We start from the raw sequence: 24,066 nt of genomic DNA, 5'->3' as shown, positions 1-24,066 counted from the left end.
TTCTTCAGCAGAGAACAAGTTGCTTGATAAAAGCAGGCAGGGGTGCGCATGAGACTAAAACACAGCTTAAAGTAAACAGATTTATACGGGACGATATTTATTCCATTCTTCTTCTTTATATATACAGTATATTGACCACTGCATTACTCTTTTTCCAGACCTTATTTACTCGTCTTGCCAAGTCAATAAAGAACTAATTAATATTTATGATGATGGAATGGAGAAAAGTAAACAGGTTTTTGGAGGGTGTGAGATTTGTCCAGAGTGGACTCCTCGGCTGTACTCCTGCATGATAAGGAGAAGATACTGAATATGAAACATGACCGTCCCGTTATGTTCGTGTTTCTGTGTGCCTGCATTAACATGGCTATATGCAGTGTGTGGAGAAGAGTCGAGGGCATGCAGGTAAAGCTGACACGGTTAGCATTAGTCATCCCCCATCAAAGTGATGTTCCGACTGCTAAACGGATGAAACACAGAATGATGAGTCAGCTTCGGAAGCGAGATTGTTGGTGGGCGTGATCTTTAGAATGAGCCAGCATGTTGACATATCTAATGCCAGGTCCCAGACTGTTTATAATATTCATAAAGAACGTGACATGCTGTGGCAGCAGTCTACTACTAAATGTATAAAGACTGAAAAAGCAATACTGTTTGTCGACTTGATTCACCTGGTCTCTGGGTTCAGCTGAAGTGAAATCTTTTTTCTTGTCTACACTAGTCTTTGGCCCCCCAGTGGACCACCTGACCTACTGAGTGGCCAAGAAACACAGTGACAGAGAGTGTGTGAGAGAAAATGAAACGTGTCTGTCGTGTCGGTATGTCCCAGCGGAGCTATCATTAATTAAGCGTGAGATTGGTTCTCTCCACTTCCCACCCCTGTCTCTCATTCTGTTGATCCTCAGACGTCGAGGGATTTGTCACTTCTCACCTCTGAAAAAGAAACAGCTAGCATTGGTGAAGTGGACCAAAAATAGACGTGTGAGAAGATACCTAAAAACACACACATTAGGTCGACACATACACACACACACACACACACACCGCAACTTAAACAGCTGTGCGCACACACACGCGCGCTTGAGTCCAGCTCCGTGTCAGATACCTATAGCTCTCTTTCAGCACTGCAGTACATCACTAATGATAGCTCAACTCCCTCAACACCCCTATACTACCCTGAGGGGTGGAGAAATCTGCCAAACTGGTACAGGTCCTCTCCTTACCTCTCACACCACGGTATTTGACAGCCAACTAGGGAACAGCAAAATTAAAGGCCTTGGCAAATGAAATTCTCTGACACAGCGGTGTGAATCAAAGCAGACGCTGGCATGGGAGGTTGTGTAAGAGGAATGAACAAGGTGCTCTCTCAGAAAGAATACAGAAGTAAAGTGAAAACTTAGCGAAGGCAAAAAGCGACATTTTTATTGTGAAGTTACCAAAGTGTATCATCTGGCATATAACAGCTGCATGCTGGGTATTGACTACCGAGCTATAGCTTCACTATTTCACCTTGAAAAAGAGAATGCTTTATATAAAAGCTCCTTCATGTCATGCAGAACTTTATTGACTTCCTTCGATAATAATAGCTTATGACACAAAATGCTATTTTCTCAGCGAAGCCACATTTTTTTCTATTTTTTTCCCCCGATCTGATGTGACCTTGTTGATGGTGCCGGAGACTGTGGTGTAATGTATCTTAGCTCAGTCATCATCATCATCACAGATTATTGATGCTACGTATAGACAGAATGGATATGGACGGCTTCGCTTTTGCTCCAGACCTGCACACCCCACATATCAAGCCTTGACACTGGGTCTTTCTTTGTCAGCACTGTCCAAATCACAGGGTATTTAGTGGCTTTCTAACAGCTCTGCCTTTGGCTCTCCCCCAACACTTGCACTGATAGAGACATACAAGTGTCAGCACTGACATGAAGGCCATCATCACTGCACGCCAGGCAATCTCTAGATGAGGTGAGGATGCTGATAACAGTGGACCCTGTCTGTCGTCCACAAACCAACCTCTCCCCTAGCCCTGTCTCACCCCTGACGGAGAGTTATTGCTTTAATATGAACAACAAATGGTTGAATTTGTCCTCTGGGTGTCAAAGGACTGCTCGGTGTGATTACTTTCTTGGCACAGCAGTGACATTCATTGGCTTGGACTCGGGACGTATTGGAGAAAGGCCTGTGTTAGGCTGGATTGGGTGAGTGACAGATGGAGACGGACAGAGACGGACAGAGACAGAAAGAGAGAGGCAGAGAAAAATTGAGAAACAAAGAGGAAAGGAGCAGCGGCGAGGCCGGCTTTGCACACCTCAGTGGACATCAGTACTTCAATCCCTGATAGAATGAGAAATACAGTATCCTGACCTTGACTGATCAAGCAGGGAAGAAAGCAGCACGGCCACAATCCACCCCATGCACAGTCACCAAAAAGTCATAGGTACATAAGAGAGTGAAGGAGGAACAAGAGGACTTTTGTTTTTTTGACATGTGTACACCTTAACTTGATTATCGAGCCCACTGACTCGCTACAAACTCTAAATGGTAAACAAATGAGTAGTTTGACATTTTGGGAAATACGTTACTTATTTTATTGTCAAGAGTTACGTTGTGGATAAGAAAGTTGACACAACTCTCATGTCTGGATGGCGTACAGCCGGTTAGCTTAGCTTAATGTTAAAATGACATTTGACTTTTCTTTACAGGTGGTTATGTGCTGGGATATTTCTTGGACCAGCCTGAGGCGACTTCTTGGAAATTATTGATCCCAACCAAGAAATAGTCCAACACAGAACTCCATGTAGCAAACTGTTGTTTTTACACTTCATAGAGAGCTTTTATTATTATTATTTTTAATCTTTGGACATTCAGCATGGCTGTATTTTCTTTTATTTTTACTAAGCATGAGAACACACACACACACAGACATCAGACTTACCTGAATAGTGGGTGGAGAGCGCTGTTTGCGAGTGGTCGTGGTGGAGAGTGTGGTGGTGGTCTCGATGAAGGTGGTGGACATCTCCGGCGGTACCGAGGTGGTGGTGCGTGCACCGCCTCTGCTGGTCGGCACGTCGCCCACCAGCCGCACGCTGCCGTTCACCTTGATGTTGACATGGCCCTCGGCAGCCATGTTGAGCACTTTGAGGCCGTTGTAGTAGAGACCGGAGAGCTGGCCCTGGTAGGGTCGCTTCCGGTCGTTTCCACCGATGGAGATAGTGGCCTGGGTGTTGAAGATTGTCAGCTGCCGGCCTGGTGCAGGAGGGAGGGATGCAAGTGTTACCATATTTACAACAGGAAAATCATAAAAAGCTCTAATTCTGACATGCATCGCCTTTTAGAGGAACTATACTTTCACAGCAAGATAGATGCATTAATAGAAAACTTAAACAAATATGTTTGTGAACAGTATTAATTTACTGGTTAATTCAATTAGTATGGACGGAATCGAAATGGTTAAAAGTAGTGATGCAACATGCTTTTACACTGAAAAAAAGTAACCATAGTATTAGTTCTCAACAACCCCACCTTTGTGTTCATAAAAGACTGCGGCTATGTGCTCTGCTATCTACAGTAGGAAGACTTCTTCCTTTTGATATGCAAGAAAAAGCAGCCTCTGAAAGAGACCGCTCACGTTGAAAACAACAGACACTATGCAGCTCTTGCAGCATTATCGTTAGGAACCATGCAGGTGTGAAAAAAACGTTTGAAAAATGAGCTGGAACACGTTCCACAGGCGCTCTTAATATTCTCCGGACAAAACAGTGGACTCATGCGGTAAAATGATTAATAAATATGTATACAGGCTTTGGCATATTATGATAAAGTAAGAGCAACACACACTCACTACCTGTCATGGTGAATTTCATTAGGAGAAGCCTAAATATCATTGTCAAAACACACAGCTCATGCTTTAATTATGAAATGAAAATACACCAAACTTTCACAATACAAGAATCATAATTAAAAATCTAATTTGTATAATTCACAGACACATAGCACTGCTTGTTATATTTGCGGCATTTGCACAAATACAATACATAATACATCAGGTATGGAATGACAGGGGCAGGACATTCATATCACAAGAAGCGAAAATGAAATAGCATGTGTGGAGTCATGCATGCAGCAGTAATGGCATTTATCAGACCTGTCTGCGTTTTAGCGATTGTTAAAGGGACTTTATAATCAGGTTATGATGTTTATGTGCAATGAACTTTAAATGCAGTTTATAATGATATTATGTCAACCAAGAAGATTGAATGCACACCAAAAAAAAAAAAAAAAAGAGAGAGAGAAAAAAGCTGATTTTTTTAATCCCCGCAAATGTTTTAAACATAAACGAGGTGCTTGATAATCTCACTGATTGAGAAGCACAACTCCGTGTGGGCGCAGCGCACCTTGGCAGGCTCACTGTGACGCTGTGCCGTCAAAAAGGCTCCAATTAGAGCTCCATCACCAAACAAGTGAGGATTTTATCGTGTGTGATAAACTACAATCAGATAAATTACAGCAGGGAAAAGCACCTGCTGTTTGGAAAGTTTTCAGGGGGATATGCCCACTGATTAGTTTGTTCTCAAACATTGCAGAGGATTTGAGCCAAGGGAGCTAATTCTCCTCTCAAAACAATCGTCCTACTGTTGCAGCATAGATAATGCCATCTTCTAGTCAATTTTGCACACACACACACTAAAAAAAAAAGATTAGAGAGTACTTGATACTTAAAATCTTACTGTTGCACTGTTTATAAAATATCTTCCCAGTCCCTTTAACTGGACACCATGATTCAACAAAACTTAAAAAGATGACAATGACAAAAATGGGAAAGAAAAATAACAGAGCAACTCAAACAAAACAAAGGAAAGAACAAAAACTAACAAACAGCGCTTTGTTTTACTTGTTTTTTTTTTAAAGGGTTTAAGGGGTGGTTATTCATTCTCAGAGGTTGAAAGGGAACAAGCCGATGAAATGACAGAAAAAGAGAGAAAAACATTCTAGAAGTTTGATAAAGATTTACCTTTCTCCTGAAGCCAATCTTCTACTGGCCGGGTATATTTGAACGGGATTTTCTTATTTGCCATTTGATAGCGCTCAATGTCGCTGTTGCCTTTAAAGTTTGAAAGTTTAACAAACAGCTTGAAACAGTTGGCAACAGCAACAGACATCACACATTTATACAGTGGTTTATAAAGCGTTTTATCTTTGTTTAGAAATATTTATAAAAGCTTTATGATGATTTGTTTTCAACTAGCTTTAGTTTGAACTTTTTAAATTCATATTTATACAGCACACTCCACACCTATATTTAACTTATATATCCATGGATTAAAAGCACAACACATATCACATATCCATAGCAGTCACAAAAAAGACACACTGCATAAATAACCTGCAGGAATAAGTAAAAAAACACACAGCAGAGCAAATACATCACAGTTTACATAACAAGTCCTGTAATACATTCATCATATTACATAATAAAGACAAAAGAATGGCTATCAAGAGGTCAAAAAGGTAGATGTGCATTTACTGTCTTTTTCTGAGCAAATTGGGGGTAATTAATGTGCACTAATTCTCCCACTGGACACCACCTGCTTTTACATTTCAAGGGCCAACAAATGATTCGGTGTAAAGCTTATTTGGATGGAGGGAGCTGTGTAGCAGGTTTGCAGGGGAGAGGGTGCAACGATGGAGAAGGAAGTGGTAATTTGAAGCACTGCAGACCTATTGGGAGGGAAGTCCCACAGTGACACAGATTTGAGGAGGACAGTGCATACAAATGAGATCATTACTGACATGGTGGGAGGCCTTTTGGGTAAAAGAAAAAAAAAACACCCCAGCTGCCACAATCTCCTCTTCCGAGACCGTGGCTAACATGTTCCAGGTATATGGGAATTATGGATAATAGACCACCTTTTATGGAGAATGTTATGTGTGTACTTATTTCTGGCATGATACGATTTCTTGTTGTGCGCGCGCCAGCATGCAATATTTTGTCTGACAATCACAGAGGCATTTCCTCTGAAAGCCGCCACGGGTCTTTCGACGCTAAGAATTGAGACGTTGGGATCTGTCTTCAAACACTTTGAGGTATGACAAAAGACTGTGAAGGCTGTATAGAATTATGAATGACACCATGATATCACTCAGTACCCAGGTGGGAAGGTATTCGGAGAGGAAAAAAAAAGCACCAGTATGGCATCGTTTATAACATAAGTGAAAGGGCAAGGCTTCATAATTGTGAGGAAAGGTCTTCTGGAAATGTGTCTAGTTTCGCTGCTAGAATTCTCTCAGGTGAGTTATCTATTGACAACACAGACACACACTCATCCACCTGACTAAAAATGTGACCATAGGGTTTCTGGCTATGATATCATGTTCGTCTTGATATGACAAAGCCTTTAGAGTCCCTCATTTCGACTTGTTCTCACCTGCTGATTACAATCATGGATCAGGAGCGAACGCGCCACAATTACATTGAACCATTCATTAGGCCGCTTATGCTCCAAAGTACTTAGCTAAAACCATAAGCTTCTCTCAGTTTCTTCACCTTCTCTTGGATCTGTTTCTTTCTACCTTTCGTATTCAGAGCAAAACCAGCCAAGAGCTCAGTTTACAGCCAGCTGGGAAGGAGTGTGGATATGGCTGCAAGGGAGCTCAAGGAGCTAAAGGACTGTGTCTGCAGCGTGCCAACAGGTTAATCAGCTACTAGCAGGACTCCCTCCCCATTCCTTTGATCTCAAGCAGGTTTGGGGTGGCAGCCAAATACACTCTCCTCTGGACAAGGGCCACAGAGGGTGGCATGATGGTTGTATGTAAAACCAGGGGACAGACGAAAAGGTTAGGAATTTAGGGGAGTAGGTGGAGATTGGATGACAGAGGGAGGGAGAATATGACACATCGTACAAACCACCACTCATATTGTCACTTAGCGGGAGTGAAATCAAGTCTGAAATGGAGAGAAGTGGGTAAAAGTTTGCCATGCATTCCTAATGGCGTGGTCTCAGGTATAGCTCTTACATTGTTCTAGGTGATTAATGAGGTGACAGTCCCCCTGTAATGAATACACCACAAGCTAATTGTCCAACTAATGAGAAAAATCTCTCTAGTTTGTCAATTTGATATTCAATTTCCAAAGGTGACTCCAGAATAGATGACCTTGCCAATAAAAGCACCATTGTTTATTATAAAACCACTCTGCCTTCAAGGTTTTAGTTTTTTTCCCCATCAAAGCAGAGGGGACAGATATTTCCTCAAAGATTTTTCATCCAGCGTTCAGTACTGAAAAGTACAATTTAGCACCATTATGTCATTTGAAGTTTTGTCACTGCCAAAGAGCCTTTTCCAGTGTGATATAAAATCTATGTTACATTTTCAGGTTTATACATACTGACCAACTCACCGTAGATCTCAACGGAATAAAAATAATGATAGTAATTTCAGTGTCTGAATCTGAATCTTGAATGTCAACTTAATTGATCTTTTCCTAATATTTTGCCATTAATGCAAACCATACGAACTGCCCCATGTTGTCGCTCGATATAATGGTATCATAACTTTATAACTAATTCTTGCAAAACTATATAACTTTGAAATACTAAATAACGCAGTTTGTAATAAAACCTTTTTTTCATTTCAACACAGTCAGGAGTTAGTAATGTGATTTGGAGCTGACTACCATGTACTATATAAGAAATAATGTGACATTATTTATTGGTGGATGTGTTCTGGACTTTTTTGTGCATATTCATCATATTGTTGTGTAGAGGACACGTTGTTCTACTCTATTTTAGGTTACCTTTTTATCATCTTACAGATTAAAATTAGCCTTCTGGACTAACTTATTTCAGCCCTAATGTACAATATTTTGTTTTTGGTGATGAATGGGCTTTGAACAATAAAGTGCTAAAATAAAAACAAAAATTTGCTCTCTTATGCTTCTAAGCTTTTATATTCTTTTGTTATTTTGTTACTGTTACACTATGTTTTGGTATATTCCATTGTCTTAATACTTATTCACTTATTGCCACAGTTTTAGTTATGCATTCATGCATGCCATCGCCACCTAACATTTTCCAGGAAATTCAAATAGCTATTTTTGTAATCTTTAAAGGTCCAGTGTGTCAGATTTATGGAGCTCTATTTACATAGCATGGCAGAAATCAAATATAATATAATAGCACAACTGTTTTCATTAGTGCATAATCACCTCAAGAATCATTAAATGCTTTTGTTACCATAGAATGGGCTTTTTATATCTAAAGACACTGTGGGTCCATCATGTTTCTACAGTAGCCCAGAATGGACAGATTTAACACTGGCTTGGTGATTTTCATTGGTGAAGTCCACTGCAATTTTTCATCCATGCTAGCGAGGAGATGGTAAGGCAAGAGGGTTGGCAATCAGCCCCACAAGATAGCACAAAACCCTACACACTGATGCTTTATAGTTGTTAGTCAACTTCTCTATAAACACAGTTAATAAGTTAGTTATCAAAGTTTCAAACATTTTTTTCACTTGAGAAATTTCAGTTTTGTGGCTTTCAGTTAGAGAAAGGGGACATCACGTAGTTGTGCACCAATCAGAATTTAGAAGAATCGAATGTGTTGACAGTTGTGGGGATGCTCGCCTCCACTGACTGTCAGTCAAATCTGTTAAAACCCCACACACACATGATAATGATAATGAAGCAGAGGGTTGTGGAGTGTGTTATTTGTTTTTTTGCTTCTTTTTCACTGTGAATTTAATATTGATGAGGAGTATGTAAGATTTGCAAGCAACTTTTCCAGGCCTTTTATCTCTATTAATGTAAATGAGATGGCAATCACACAGAAAATACATCATTCGTACTCTGCACTGTTGACAACATGCTGTATCTGCAAGTATATCCAAAATTCTAATAAACATATTCAAGTGCATTACTGTACAACATCTTATCTATTTCAGAATATGTCATGCATATTCACAGCCGAGAACGAAAGAACTAAAGGATCGTTATTTTTTTAAATAATTTTTTTGTCTTTATTCACAGTTTGTGTATGTCTCTTTTAGCCCAAATGAGTGCCTTCTCCATTTTTTCTCCTCCCAGCCAAAACAATGTCTAAATGTTTCCCCTTTGGTGGCAGCTTTTCAGTCAACACAAACACTGGCACACTGACAGTCATCTGCTGGTTGGTCGCTTCGTTCTATTCAGTTTGCTTGCCAGACTAATCTCGCTGGGGTTCCATCACAGGGCCAGTGCTGAGAGCGCTTCAAAACTGTGAAAATGGCTACTGTGACAGGCGCCTGGCATTCTCTCCATTTGGGGATGATGAGTACATTTGATATACTGTGGCCCTGTCCAAAAATCATCATTCCACTGCTCAACTCCATAGCTAGCTGTTGCAGTCTTCTGGTAATGAATACCCTGCACCACCCACCTCCTTTCAAATCTACACCTGACTTCCATCTCTGTTCCACTTTCTCTCTCTCTCTGGCTATTCATTCATCTCCCTCAACCTTCGTTCTTTTCTCTCTTTCTCTTCAGCCCACCATCCATCTAGCTATCCTCTCCTCCTTCATCTGCACCTCATGATTCTCTATCTCTCTGCCTCTCTCTCTAATGTAATCAGCCATCCTTGCTCTTCTTGGCTGAATCAGGCCTCTACAGCTGCAGCCACAATTCAGGTATCATTCATCTGTTTCTCACTCACTCTTTATTCCCTTTCCCTTCTTCTCTACCCATCTATCTGTCTATATGTCAGCTTTTTCTCTCTTTTGTCAACTTATTCCTGTCATCTACTCCAGTAAATGCTTCTGTATTCCCTCAGTGGCTGCATTTCTTTTCTATTCACCCATGTCGCTCTGTTTCTCCAGCTTGCTTTCCCTCTATCCTCCTTCCATTCTCTCTCAGATGCCAGACAAAGCCAGGGAGTAAATTCATCATTTATCAGGTCGCTCTGAAATTTATGGTGTTGAAAGGATGAATTAGACTGGCGGCTTCTACACTCAGCTTAGTCTGAGTTCTGAGAGCGACGGAGATTGTGTCTCAGATAGGGCTAATCATGTTTGGCCCCAGGGACGCATGGGGATTTATCTTGCTCCCGAGGAATTGTTTTGTCTGTATTTGAAGACAAAGATTGGCAGATATTCTGAAACGGTACAATTCATTGTGTCTGTTTCAGGTTGTAGGAGTCGTAACATTGTATGCATCAGTGCACGGATAAAGGTTTTTGTGTGTTTGTGTGTGTGTGCACGTGTGAAGACAAGGGCATTCTTGTTATGACCGACCCGCTTGTACCCACCACAAATGATGGAACACACACAGAGACACACTTTCCCTGAGGGCCAAGCAGAATAGTTAGGCCAATGGTCATTCATCTGAGACAACGCCTGAACCCCAGCCAGCTCTGGCAACCAAAGTGTGATGCATAATTTCCGCCTGGCTTAGTTGAGTAATTGTTTGATTCAAAGATTCAAACTCATGCAAAAAGATCATGTAATCCAAAATCAAAGAATACAGGGATTCAGAGTGTTATATAAGGAAACTGGAACCCTCTCACTAAACAAAGACAGGCCCCTGCAGTAGTGTGGGCTGTCACAAAAGTACACAAGATTGTAGGAGAGATGATGAACGGCGAATGGAAGAGGATGAGAAATGCGGATAAAAGAAATTAGAGGACACAAATGGAGATCTGACAGGGCACTGTTAGAGGGGGGGGGGGGGGGGGTAATTAGAGAAAGGGAGAGACAAAGCAGTCAGCACACACACATACATTCAACGCCCGCACACAAACACACATAGGAAACACGTAAGCTGCAGAAGCCTGATGGAAATGCTGCTGTATGGCATCAGTGTGGTTGTACTGTTGTATAGAAGAACAGGACTGTGAAGTGCAGAAGTCCTTCTCTGCCATTTGTCAATATTAACCAGTATTACAATGCTCATTTTTTTATCCTGTAGACCTGCTTGTGACAATCACTGTCAGCAAATTGTGTGTCAATTAAATATTGGTTTACAAAAATACTTTAAGCAGATGTCTTGTTGGCTTGACATTGCAGGTACTCTGCCTGTGATCTCAACCACATGTTATGCTTTTTCTCTTCTTCTGTTTCTGCCTTTTGTATTTTGAACCATCAATAAAGGCCAAACAAAATCTATTTTAAAAAGTTCGGCTTTAGTCCAACTTGGATCTTCTTTTTGTAGTTTTAGCCACTATTTCTGCCATTTATGATGAACTCAAAGCCATTGCTGAGATCTAGGAACACAGTGACATTGTCAATATGAAGTCTGACGGGGCAAGCAAAGCAAAGCAAACAAGTGATCAGACGATCAGACAGGTTGTAAACAAGCCAGCTGTCAATCAATTGTTTCATCATTTCGATCTTTAAAGTTAAATCTTTTAGCATCTAGTGTAAAAAAGGAAACTACTGGGCTGTTGAATGCAGAATGCAGCGGTACAAGAAAGAGCTCTGGGAAGAGGAAGGTTCACTGATACATCTACTAAAAACACTAAAATGGTCAGTTTTGCTTCGAGAAAGTGTTATTTCAACTAAATGTTTATTAATGAGGTTGTAGTTGATGGATGGTGTTGCACTACATTACACTGAAATGTGTTCAGCCCCCTCATGTTTGCAAAAGGGTTGATGACTCAGTTATATTGTCTTTTATTATTACCTATTATTGTAATATAATTGTTTGACAGTGTTTTTTCTCTCTAGTTTAATTTCCCTTGGATAATTTTGTATTTCTTTTATTGTAAATTTGTTAAATTGGAAACTGTAATAAAATAAAATATGAGAAAAGTTAGTTTAACACTGCAGTTAATTTAGTTTAGAATTTAAGACAGACTGAGAACAAATGCCGGTATTAATCTCGTATTGCACAAGAAAACTAACTTGTGTTTAAATGACCAGATTGGGTGATCATTTTAAGAGTTTACCTCTATTTTATTTACTCCAAAATTTAACCTGAACTTTTGTTTAAAACCTGATTATCTGACTGATGATGCTTCTTAAGAAGAAGATATACTTTATTAATCCCTCGATGGGGAAATTCTTTTTTCACTCTATTTAATTTTTGACATGCATTTTAACCTGGACACACACACACACATGCAGTACAAGGGCATAGACACGCAAATGTGGAGAGAGATGGTGGAGTGATGGGCAGCCAGCCAGACTACCACCCAGTGAGCAGTTGGGGAGGGGGTCGGTGCCTTGCTCAAGGGCACCTCGGCAGTGCCCAGGAGGTGTTACCCCACTGGACTAATTTTTAGCAATGTCACCACTTCCTATGTCAATCAGTAATTAACTAAATGAGTAAAACGTTATCACAACTGTTGTTAATGATGGACAAAAATAAGGTCTAGTTCAATGTCATGGTGTGAAAACCTCTTGTTGCCACTTGAAGCTAAACTTGATTGGCCAACTTTTCAAACACTGTTGTTGAGATGTTCAATTTACACGCCCGAGGCTGTTTTGCAAGCAGCTTTGAATGACAAGCAATCTTCTAACACCTTTGTCTTCACCTATTCCCTACCAGGGAGAGAGGGCATGCCCAGATCCGGTAACTGTTTATTGAACGACCTGAGAGCCTTGTGGCGGCTGCTGCCTTCAAGTTAAGCATTAGGAGTGTGAGAAAGCAGTCGATGAGTCTGCACCCTAACATGTAATTACTCATGAGATGACAACGCCTTTACAAGGGAGGGAGGGCGAAAAAAAAAAAAAAAATCAATCATCGTTGAATTACTATCACTGAGTGCCCTGCAAATTACCTGTGCAGAAGAGAAAAAGAAATTACCACGCATTCGATCTCTCGACCTCAACTCCATTCCAAGACAATGGCAGGAGGACAGAAAAGGGAACAAACCTCAGTGGGATCACTTGGAATGAATCCAAAGCGAAAAAGTCTTTTTGTTGTGCATTGCTAAAACTCAAACCCGATGACTATTCAGCAATGACTTCTGAATGGACACTGGCTTTGGATCACAGATATTGATAAACACACACACACACACAGGTGATAAAACCACACACTTTGACATAATTATGATGGTGGTCGGGGTTTAACTCTGAAATTACTGGCCAATAAAAATGGAGCACAGTTGAATTCGTGTGTAATACAGGGCTGAGATCGAAAGTGACAAGATAAAAACTACCTCTGCGCAGCCATGTGTGTATGTGTTCGTCGTCGTGTGCATGTTGCGTGCCACATGTTAAGCAGTTTCTCTGTATTTTGCAGTAATATTGTGACTGAATCGCAGTTATGAAACCCGTCTAACTTTATCTGTTCACGGAAAAGCGAAAGGCAGCCAGCGGCAAAAGAAAGTCAGAGACAGAAGAGATTAACATCACCTGTACTGGCATTGAACCAAACCTAAACAGCATGCCAGGTCACGCCAGGAGAGGATGCTGCCCTGTCCTCAGTAGAGACATGCAACTAGGAGCATGCTGTAGGACTACTGAGACATAGGGCTGAAAAGTGAAAGGGATCAACTCCAATTTATTTGCTTCTTACCATGTGGAAGTATTTTTACTTGGCCTTTTTTCCCTTCTAGTATTTGGCGAAATAAAAACGATTTTAGCTCGTCGTGTACGGTTCTGGGCATATTTCTGTTCATGTTAGCTCCACATCTGGTAATGGAACACTATTTAATCTTCAACATTGTCTATTTATTCTACATCTGTTTCTGTCCAATTATGTCTTGCTGCTATGGCACAATTTTACCTCAGAGATCAATGAAGGTTCATATTATCTTTTGTCATCCCAACTTCTCCTTGCTTCAACTGCCACTTTGTGCCCATGTTGCTTCCCTGTGCGTCTGCTCTGTTTGACTAAGTGAAATTGAAGAGAGGGTAATAGGGAACATGGAAACAAAGGTGGCCTCTTCTAAGCTTGATGGCATGGAGACACAGATATCAAAGACCAGGAGAGCCAACTTAATTCAATGGATTGTTAAGTAGAAGCAGGAGAGGATTTATCCTTTCCTTCCTCCTCTCTCTCACCCTTTCCCTCACTCTCTTACCTAGCCAGCTGAGCAGCACATCTCTGTGCCAAATGAAGGGAGTACCTGAGCCTCCAAATGGAGCGGGCTCCGTTTGATGACCCTATTTGTATTCTGCTGCTGTGCTGCTTCTGCTGACCTGGGAATGAGAGATACAGGCAGGCAGCAGCTTTATCTGGCCAACAGGCCACCCTCGGTTTCTGCCTCTATCCCATCCTTGCTTTGCAGACGACCAAACGCCTCTTGGTGCCTTTTAATCCCTTTCCTGAAATGAACTGGCCAGATGTTGCACAGTTAATGCCTCTTTCAAGACAAAAGATTCTAACTCGGTGTGCTCTCCTGCGGAGTCAGGTGTGAGCGCATGAAAGTAAGAGTTGTTTGAGGCATGAGGTTTGCCACAGGAACATATTGTATGTCAACTAATGCGACTGCATGCCTCTCAGACTTCTGTGAGAGATGATTTACTTAGAAAAACAGCAGAAAGTGAATCTTTTTGTGTGCTGGCCCTTGGTTAAACACATAGGTGGTTTCCAGTGGTTTTTAAAGTGTTATTTCACTCTAACTCTGGCAGAAATTCATCAGACAAAGTTAATAAGAGGGGTAGTACCTGTGGGAAAGTGCTCATTGACTGGCCAGTTGTCCACCTGCAAAGTGGCATTTCCCCCGTTCCTGGTGAATCGGACCAAATGGTATTTGCCATCGTTCACTGCTGTGGTTGTCTCCTTAACACTGATGTCCACTGTCCCAATGTTGAATGTCACACCTACTTTGCCTTGTTCCTGAAAAAGACACAAAGAGAAGGGCAGAGGAAAGAGTTAATGTTCTGATTCTGTCATTGAATCAATCCAAAACAGGCGATTCCCATCAAATGCTCTACTTGTCTATCAAAAGCAAGTCACATCAAATGTGTCTCGACCGTTAAATTCAAAATTTGAACCGCCACTGTGCCAAGATTCCACCTATTGTTGTACAGTGATTAATTAATTATACATTAAACTGACTGTAAAAAAGCTCAATAAAGCTACTTGGATGAATGCCCTCAGCTGGTGCTAATGGTGAACTACTCAGAGAACCTGAGGATGCTAGCACGCTACGCTTCATTATACCACTGTAATGTGATGAAAATAGGCTGCCAGCAGAGACTGTAATGATGAGTAATGCTCCCCGCAGCCTGTCACTGCAAAACTGGCAGGACAGATGCCTATTCTGCTGCGGTCCTTACAAACTGCATGAATACCATATGTTTTGTTTAGCAGCTAATGCTAAACCAGTTTTACCATGTCCATAAATCGTGATCCCTCCCCATCATTTCCTGACTCCTCTCCCACGACCCCACTAATTTTCATGAGCTGCCAGTGTGTTTTATTGTGACTGTTTGCGTATTCATGGGCATGTAGGCGTTACAAGCAAAAGGTTTTAGAGCGGAGGCAGGGCTCGAATGAGTGGCGATGGGGAAGGGCTGTGTTTTCTGTGTCATTTGTTTTAATCCCCCACAGGGAATCTCTCAGTGTAATTACCTACTTTAGAAGCCTGGAGCATGGGGACCGTTTCTCATAACAAAACCAAAATTAAGAAGGCTTGCACTGGGGGCAGACACATATTGTTAACTGATCAGCTGAGACACTGGGCCTGGCTAACTATTACAATACACACCTTGATAATGTCAAGCTGAGTTTAACAACGCTCATCTGCATGAAAGCATCACAAGGCTGCTACAACTTAAATGACGCAACACTTAAATCTGCAGGTCTCCGTTTAATGTTACAGACTCTTAACACTGCAGAAGAACACTTAATAAGGCCGACCTATACTTACACTCCCTTGTTCTTTTACATTCTCAAATATTCCCCAAGTCGAAGAATATAATACGAGAATACTACAGCAGCAGACTATTATAGCAAGCTGCAGTGTGCACTAATAAATGAAGTGTGTCATTTTATTGGTGCCAGCAGGCCCTTTGACTTTAAGTTTTGTTCTCCAGCAACACATTTTGCTGAGTTCGTTTACTCTGCATTTTTGCTGTATTTATGAAAAAGAAAAAGAAATACATATGAGATCAATAAGGAACAAATATTAACTTTTAAATCAAGTTTGTTCTTACATTTCTTCTCCTTAAATAGAGCTCGCAGAAAACACTGGAAGACACAGCAGACAGCTCTCTTTTCATTTTTCTAAATTAGGATCCTGTTTTTTGTTTCTTAGCATTTTTTTTTTTTTTAAGACCAAGGGGGTCGGAGTATATTCTTGTCTTGATTTAAGATACAGTGCATCCAGGAGAAAGAGAATCTTTCTTCAAGTTTTTAAGGCAGTAGAAAGTTGCCCAAAGTAAATGCAGTAAAATTATTTTTACACGCACAGAAACACTGCAGTGCGCCTACTGTATTTTCTGTACAAGTCCTTTTACCTGCCTGGTCTGAAGACATGCACTATATTTAATGCCTCACTGGTACTTGCAGTTAAAACATCCTTTGTCTATTCATGAAAAGAGATACGGCACGGTATTACAGTGAGCTTGAGACCATAATGCAAGGAACAACAGAGCGGCTCTCTGTAACAATCTCCAGCTCGGCTAATAATGGAAAAAGAATGTCACTGAAGACATGAGAAAGCCATCTCCTAAAAGCCGAGGTAAGGGCACAGTAGGAGCCAGACGAACAGAATATTTGAATGCGCACTTAACGTCTCTGTCAAAGAGGCTGTAAATGGGCTCTTCATTTAAGTAGTTGTCATTAAAACTTAGAGCAACAGACAAATGCATAAAATAGAAGTGTGTGTGCACAGGAGAGCGGGGCACGCTCGCTGCTTATCTGGCAGCAAATACACATAATCCATGCACCTAGAAGGGGTAAGGTAAGCTCACACAAATATGTTGATGATTTAATGTGACAAGGTGATGCTCAGTGTGTGTGTTGTACCGTGAAAAATACTACTAAAGCATCCTGGCTCTTCTGACTAATGACAGGACCTTTCCCTGGTAAGAAAAAACACTATGTCTGACGGCCTGAACGCATACAAAGCACAGACAGACACATCAGCACTAGTACATCCACTGTGACCTTCAGAGGCTCTGGCAGCCCCGGCTCTCCTGTGTAGTCGCATCAAAGCCACATCACCGACCCACTAATACCTACAAACAAAGACAGATCGTCACCCCCCTGGCCCTGGTACAAACAAACAACAAAACACAACAATTGTACACCTCCGTAACCGTTGCTGAGTGCCTCTGGGCAGTGTGCAGAGAGGGAACTGTGCATGGCAGAGCCTTTGCAATGGCACAGCCTTCCCTCTCTCTCTCTCTCTCTGCACTTCTCCTGTTGTCCAGCTACCCTCCCGCCTCAGCCACCGCCACCCACCCACCTGCCAGCCCACCCCCGCGCTGCAGCAATGTTTGATTGACAGATCCAATTACGTTTTTTATTGGCCTGTCGCTCGCGAGGCGGGAAGGCACTTCATTGTCTCCCGAGCAAAGGGGAAAAATGGCTATTGTTCTCTTAGTGGAAAAGATGATGGCCACTATTCCAGGCGTAAACAAATGATGCGCGGAGAATCACTTCCAAACTTATACGCACACTTGAATGCAAACACACACACACACACACACACACACACACACACACACAAAAACAAAGTCATAGAGTGTAACCTTGCACTTAATCCAGTAATCTTTGTTGCAGTAGAGGCACACGGCAAAAAATACAAAGCAGTGTCCGAACATTTAATCAGCCGCCCTCATTAACTCTCAAAGCAAACACTCTAAATATGACATTACAGTGGGGAAAGTGGATTTACCGGTATGATGCGCTAAAGTCCTTTTATGGTCTAACACGCTCCTACACTCTCTATTTAATGCCAATCATGAACATCGACTGTTTTACCACTATAGGAAAAGAATGAGATTATGCGGGCTGTTTGTTTTGTCACTTAAGTGTACAGTATGTGTGGGCATGTTGTGTTCACGCTCTGTGTAACTAAGACTGATAAATGTAATTCCAGCGAACAGCACAAACACTCCCCCTTCCTCCACCCGGGCTTGGCACGCGGAGATTCAGCGGTCCCACGTGACCCGGCACACACTGACATCAGTAATCAGGCCCGTCGCAATCCAATTCAGGGCCGATCAATGCCTCCAACACAAGCAGCGCCCCGGGCAGAGTGAAAGAGAGAAAATCACTCAAAGCAGCGGTGGGCGATCCTGCAGACAGCCATCACAGACAGCCCTTAGCAGACAGCTGCTGTAGTGGGGACAAGCCGCTCACAATAGACCCCATCCTTAGCTTGCTGAATGGTCATTCTGCTACGCCACAGGCCCCAGACAGATACATACATCTAAAAGCCATTATATAGAGGTGAGATGGGTAGAATTAGCACATTTAGCTCTGCTGAGGAGAAAAAAGCTGACAAAAGAAGTATGGAGTCAGAGAAAAAAAAAGGATAAATTTATGTGCTTATGTGCCAGATATTTTCTATAAGAAGATGTGCATTGAAAGCACTTTAAGGTCAGAGAATGTTATTAAAGTGGAGTTTTTTCTTCCAACAAAAGGTATTACATTGCAATCAAACCTTGATTGAAATCTGGTACGGGCACAGAGTAGTTGTAGTAGGATGACTCCAGTAGATCTATATTAGGTCTCAGTTGGGAGGGAGGAAGATCTGATATCGAGAATGTGAACATGTCCCAAGGTGGGAGTTTGGGTTACATATCCACCCTTTCATCTGACATCAGCGCTCAAGTTAGCTTTTGTGGTCAGGGGCCATCAAAACTGGATCATGGAAGCAATGGAAGTAGAATCAATAGAGCGGAGAAGGTAGGACAATGTGAGACGCAGGGAATTGATGCACCTGGCCTTCACAGTGCCAAAGCCATTTATTGTCAGTAATTGACAGAGATAACTCATAGACGGCGCAGTGACTTATAGCTGTCTGTTCTTGTGCACATCAGGCTCTAGAGTCAGAAATTTGCTAAAGGGTAGGATGTTAGAGGCTGCCGAGGAGCGGTTTGTGTATGTGCGAGTCATTTCTTCATGTACAAAATGTACTGACAACTCGACAGGGCCAAAGCTAGTCAAGAACCCGGCATATTTGATGTGGTCTTGAAATTGTAACACAATTGTTGAAAGCGAAAGCTCTAATTGTAAAAAGAATGTTTCCATTTCACAATACCTCCAGCCATCCAAAGCAAATATACAACATGTACAACCAAACTAATTGTGAATTACTGGATCAAACCTTTGGAAACTTCACCCAAGAAGAAAAAGAAAATATAGTTTGTTATTTGCGTGTAAGAGCTCTTTTTCTGTTTTTGAGGTTTCTGCCTACTTCCAAGTTTGATGAAGCTGAATAAAATTATTGTATGTAAAGATCTTACTAGCAAGTATTTGCAGTTTATCCAAAGACTGATAAATCTTATTTATCTGAGCTCTATTGTTGCCCAAATCTATTGAAAACACATCAAGTAGGCACAGTGTTGCATGTTGATTGACATCTCCGTTCATTACAATGAACATGGGCATTGTGACTAAATCCCACGTGGACCATCCTGCTTGTGTAAAAACTCACTAGAGCAAAAAACTGTATATCAATCCGCCACTAAAAATAAACTCTAACAAATGCAGTCCCGTGTGCCCAGCTGTTACAGGAAACAACTTAACCTTTTTAAATATTAAACTATAAATTTGTCATCCATTTAAAACAATTTACACCGATGCAGTTGACTGCTACACACAGGCTTGTGAAGTCAAAAAGTAAAGAGACCAACACACATACAAAAAAATATATAACGCCAGTCTAATCTCTTAATTTTTCCATTCACAGCATTGAATAAACACATTTAAAAACCTAAACAGCAATGTGTCATACTAAAAACAATGTCCCCGTTACAGTGAATATTCCACAGAACACACTGTCAGAAGGTTTCAAGGGGGCTATTTCTTTGATAGAGAGTTGCTTCTTTGAAACCCTGGCACAGAGAGTTCTGTTACACGGAATAACAAGGCCAATGATTCAGAGGAGAAAAAAAAGCTGAGACTTTTAAATGTCATTTCTCAATGCTGTGAGCACAGCAAAACAAATTCTATTTGCTCCCGTGGTACTGGTGTTGCAGCAGAACGTCAAAGACAAATAAAGTTAAAATAGTTAAAAAGTTAAATAAACCAAACTATCTGCATGGCTAGATGTCACAAGAGGTTAGAATATAGACATCTGACAGTTTAATTAAGCAGGTCGACTGTACCTGAAGGGTGATGTAATTATGAAAGCATATAAAGTATTGAAAAATAAAGTGTGGGGAGAAATATATATTTTAATGTCATGAATAAAACACAATTTGATATACACATGGCTGCTCATAGCCGTGATGCACATGAAGTGCTGCTGACAGACAAGTATCACAAAAAGGCACTGAGGAAACTCTATATGGAAAGATATAGTCTACAGTGGGACTGAATAAAACACAGCAGACACAGTTTTACTTTCTCAGATTAGAAGCATAGGCTGCGGGGCTCAGAGTTCCTGCCTTTGTACAGTGACAGTCTTAATGCACTATTTAAATAAACATTCCTCAGAAAACTGTGAAATTCCATTAATCATTAATTGGCTCAAAGGTTCATTCAGACATTCATAATCGGCTGCAGAGCTGTTGTGAGAGGCGATGTGGGAGGGTACAAGGCGCAGAGGCCTGGTGCCTCTGAAATATTGATCACACCTAAAAGAACCCAGAGGTCTAACACAGGCTATATTTCACACCTGAGAGAGCCAGGAACAGCTTCATCGAATGGACAGGAACAAAATGGCTTCCACCTTGCTTTACTTAGTGCTACTGTAGTTAATTGCTAGGGTAATACCAGTGAGTCCATTAGCCCGTTGGTTAATGCCCAGGAGTGCCAGCTAGTGTTAGCCCAGACTGAAGAGGAAGAGTCATTGCATTTTTAATATAAACACAAGCGGTAGCGTTGCCGGGGAAGGTAATGGCTTTGACTCCTGCGCTCGAGCTCAATGTCAAACTCTGAGCCTCGCTCTTTGATCCTCTGCTGCAGAATATGAATCGCGCAGGGTCAGCCTTATCAATTATTTACACCCACTCTTTCTCTATTTCCTGTTTGTCCGCTCTTGTGGCTGTAACTTGCCCTGACACTAATGGCGGACGGCTTGGTGAAAACATTTATCAATGTTACCGCAGAGTCCTCTCCAGCTCTATACTATCACTTTCAGCCTTTTGGAACTTAGAGTACTGACACTGCACTGATCCTAATCATCACTACTATACTTTACTGCATGTGACTTGGCTGCATTGTCTCAGTAAAGTCACTGTCCCTGAAAGAACCTTCAGTTGCTGCATCCTGCACTGCCAATGAATCTGTACCAAATTTAAAAACACAGAAGAGCAGTGTTTAACTTTAGCTTTAATATATTTTACTCAGAAAATGATTTTTCCATCCAGCCATAAGGATCTTGGACTCTGACTCGGCCTTGACAGTGCATATTGTCCTCTGGGAATCATTTGCACTGCATTGCTTGGCAACATTTTACAACTGTACATTTTATTTTTTCATCTTTATATACTGACAAAATCCCCAAGAATATAGCACTCTGTATTTCACAGCACATACCTGTATTGCATGAGTATATGACAAATAAAAGAAAATAGATTTGGAGTGTGTATTACATTTATATTTCAGATTTAATGAATAAGTTAGGTCTGATTATTGCTAAAATGATGATTATCAGTCCAAACAGTTAAGCTATTCATTCACTTTTTTAATATTTTGACTGAGCACAGCTGATGAAAAGCACTAAAAACAGTACGTACCTATTTTGCAGCTTCCATATCACCACAGCTCTTCATAAAACATATACCCATTTATTACTTTGTTTGAACATGTTATTATAGATCGCTAAAAGAAAAAATAATTTTCAAAGAGCGAATCCATTCATAGGTGCTGAGTGTTGCTCGATCTCCGTTTATGGTTAAAGTACTACACCGCTGAAGTAATTATAATGCATACTGCATAATTACAAGCTCGCTAAACCACACAGGCGTGGTAAAACTTCAGCCGTGAATTTCCATCTGCCTTAGCTGCTATTACAGTACATTTGCACCATTACAAAACACTGTACGACGACCAACAACAACGTGCAATCAGGCCATGTGGAAAAGCATAAAAGCAGAAGGCCTCACTTGTTTGCATGTACCGTTCATACACACTCTTTGATCGTATTAACACTCTGCTCGGACCTGCAACAGCTGGTAAGAAGGTGCTGGGCATAAATCCTTAGTTTGACTGGCATTAAGTGTGGGTTTTGATTTTATTTACTCACTGTAGCTTTGCACCAGCATCTATTAAAGACAAAGCAGGTTTTGTGTGACCTCACACTGCACTGTGTTGGACCACATGGTCCCCATGCACCAGGGGGCTCATTTGGAAAAAAAAAAGAGGCAATGAATGGGATTTGTGCTAGACGGAATAATATTCTGTGAAAGTCCATTAGGGACCAGGCTAATGAAATTGAAACAGCTTGGTGATCAAATTAGAATCTGTTCGGCAGATATTTAATTTAATGTGCTGCTGAATTCGAGCACTTTCTATTTGGTAGACCCAGAATGAAACCAGTGCACAATAAATCAAGCAGGGACACAATTCATTCTACAATCTTAACTCCCCTCATTTCTCTGAAACAACTTTCTAATGTCTGTATTCGCACAAAGCCTACCTGCTATTTCTGAAAACAAAACAGACTGTTTAAGCAAAAATGAAAACAAAAAACAAAAACGTACAGTACCAGTGTACCAGACAAAAAAAAAATGCCAAAGAGACTTTATCTTTGACCTTTCAGTGAGTTTTCCTATAAAGAATACCTTCAGTCACAATAACATGCATCGCTGCAGCTACAGCTAAAAGTCACAGGGTGAAATTATTTGAATAGACACACAAAAGATTTCAGCTTGTTTGAAGAGCTGCCCTCTGTGTTTTGCACGCTCTCCCTACCATGTCTGGGGTAATATGCAAAGCAAAACCACACGGAGAAACACGGGAGGCAGAGAGGGAGAGAAGAAGAAGAAGAAAAAAAAAAACCCTCGACAGCAGCTATTTCAGATAGCTACACATCATTCCAATTAACAAAAGTGATAGTAATTATGGGAACGATGGATCTTCATTCTAAATTAAGAGGCCGTGCCACAGAGACGCTTTCTAATAAACTGAATGGACAGAGTTGGGTTGTTAGTTGCCACAAATGTGTCTTTGAGCATGGGGCAATGCTTGGATCACAGTTCACCACATTAAAGACAAAAAGATGGAGAAAGAGAGAGACGCAGCTTCTCATCCATCTGTTTATATGTACATACTATTCTGGGCACGCACTTCCAGGCACAAACAGACGGGCTGATGAATGTAAACACACAAATGTGCACGTGAACAAACACACATACACACACACACACACAGAGTTATTTTTTCTATTTTGTCACAGCCCTTGTTTGTCCAATGTTGTCTCTGCACACTGCATTAAAATTAGAAGTGCTAACACCCACATGCACAGGAACAGGTGTTAAGACGCTAATGCTAATGGCTGGCATCTACAGTAGACAGTGTTCTGATCCCTTGCTGGCTATGTCAGGTCTAGATTGTGGAGGGCGCGGTGAAGTTATAGAGGGGAGGGGTGCTTGTTCCCCAATCACAGGAGATGATGAGGCAGGTGAAGGTGGGGGTAGTTGCCAAAACTGGTGCCAGTGCTTGTTGGATTGCCTTAAAACACACTGGCAACAGAGGGGTAGGTGGTCTGTTGCCAAGGGTAACCTGCCTGGGATCAAGACTCTACCCTCCACCTTGCCTGCTGAGGTGTCAGGGAAGGTGAAGATAGAAGGAAATGAATAAAAAGAGAGAGAAAAGTTCACAGGATGAAAGTGGACATGAAGAAAAAAAAACACATGAGAAGAGAGGCTATGAGGTGAGGTGGAGAGAGAGCTGCAGAAAAAATGATTAACTTAGGATAGAGTGCATTAGGCACCTCAGTCCCAACCACAATCCATCTTTTTTTCTTCTTCTTTCCATCTCTCTCAGTCTTTGATAGTCTACTGAAGAGG

At 41.3% G+C, this 24,066-nt stretch overlaps 1 protein-coding gene across 14 annotated transcripts in view; it reads right to left on the bottom strand.

Annotated features, from left to right (window-relative positions):
- Positions 1 to 24,066, bottom strand: part of nrxn3b (neurexin 3b) — a 272,252-nt gene that overhangs the window by 27,104 nt on the left and 221,082 nt on the right. For 11 of the 14 annotated variants that reach the window (XR_003463220.1, XR_003463221.1, XR_003463222.1 and 8 more), the window contains 3 exons: positions 14,596 to 14,767; positions 5,021 to 5,110; positions 2,945 to 3,255 (listed from right to left, as the gene is read on the bottom strand). Coding sequence is in view for 11 of the 14 variants with exons in the window: in XM_027284467.1 (XP_027140268.1) it covers positions 2,945 to 3,255; positions 5,021 to 5,110; positions 14,596 to 14,767 (573 nt within the window). In the remaining 3 variants the exon portion in view is untranslated. The remainder of the gene's footprint in view (positions 1 to 2,944; positions 3,256 to 5,020; positions 5,111 to 14,595; positions 14,768 to 24,066) is intronic. The other 3 variants (XM_027284473.1, XM_019270459.2, XM_027284476.1) reach the window with 1 other exon arrangement.

Source organism: Larimichthys crocea, chromosome XI (assembly GCF_000972845.2).
Source record: "Larimichthys crocea isolate SSNF chromosome XI, L_crocea_2.0, whole genome shotgun sequence".
Lineage (NCBI taxonomy): Eukaryota > Metazoa > Chordata > Actinopteri > Sciaenidae > Larimichthys > Larimichthys crocea.
The sequence above is the reverse complement of the archived record's forward strand: the minus strand, read 5'-3'. Positions and strand labels throughout refer to the sequence as shown.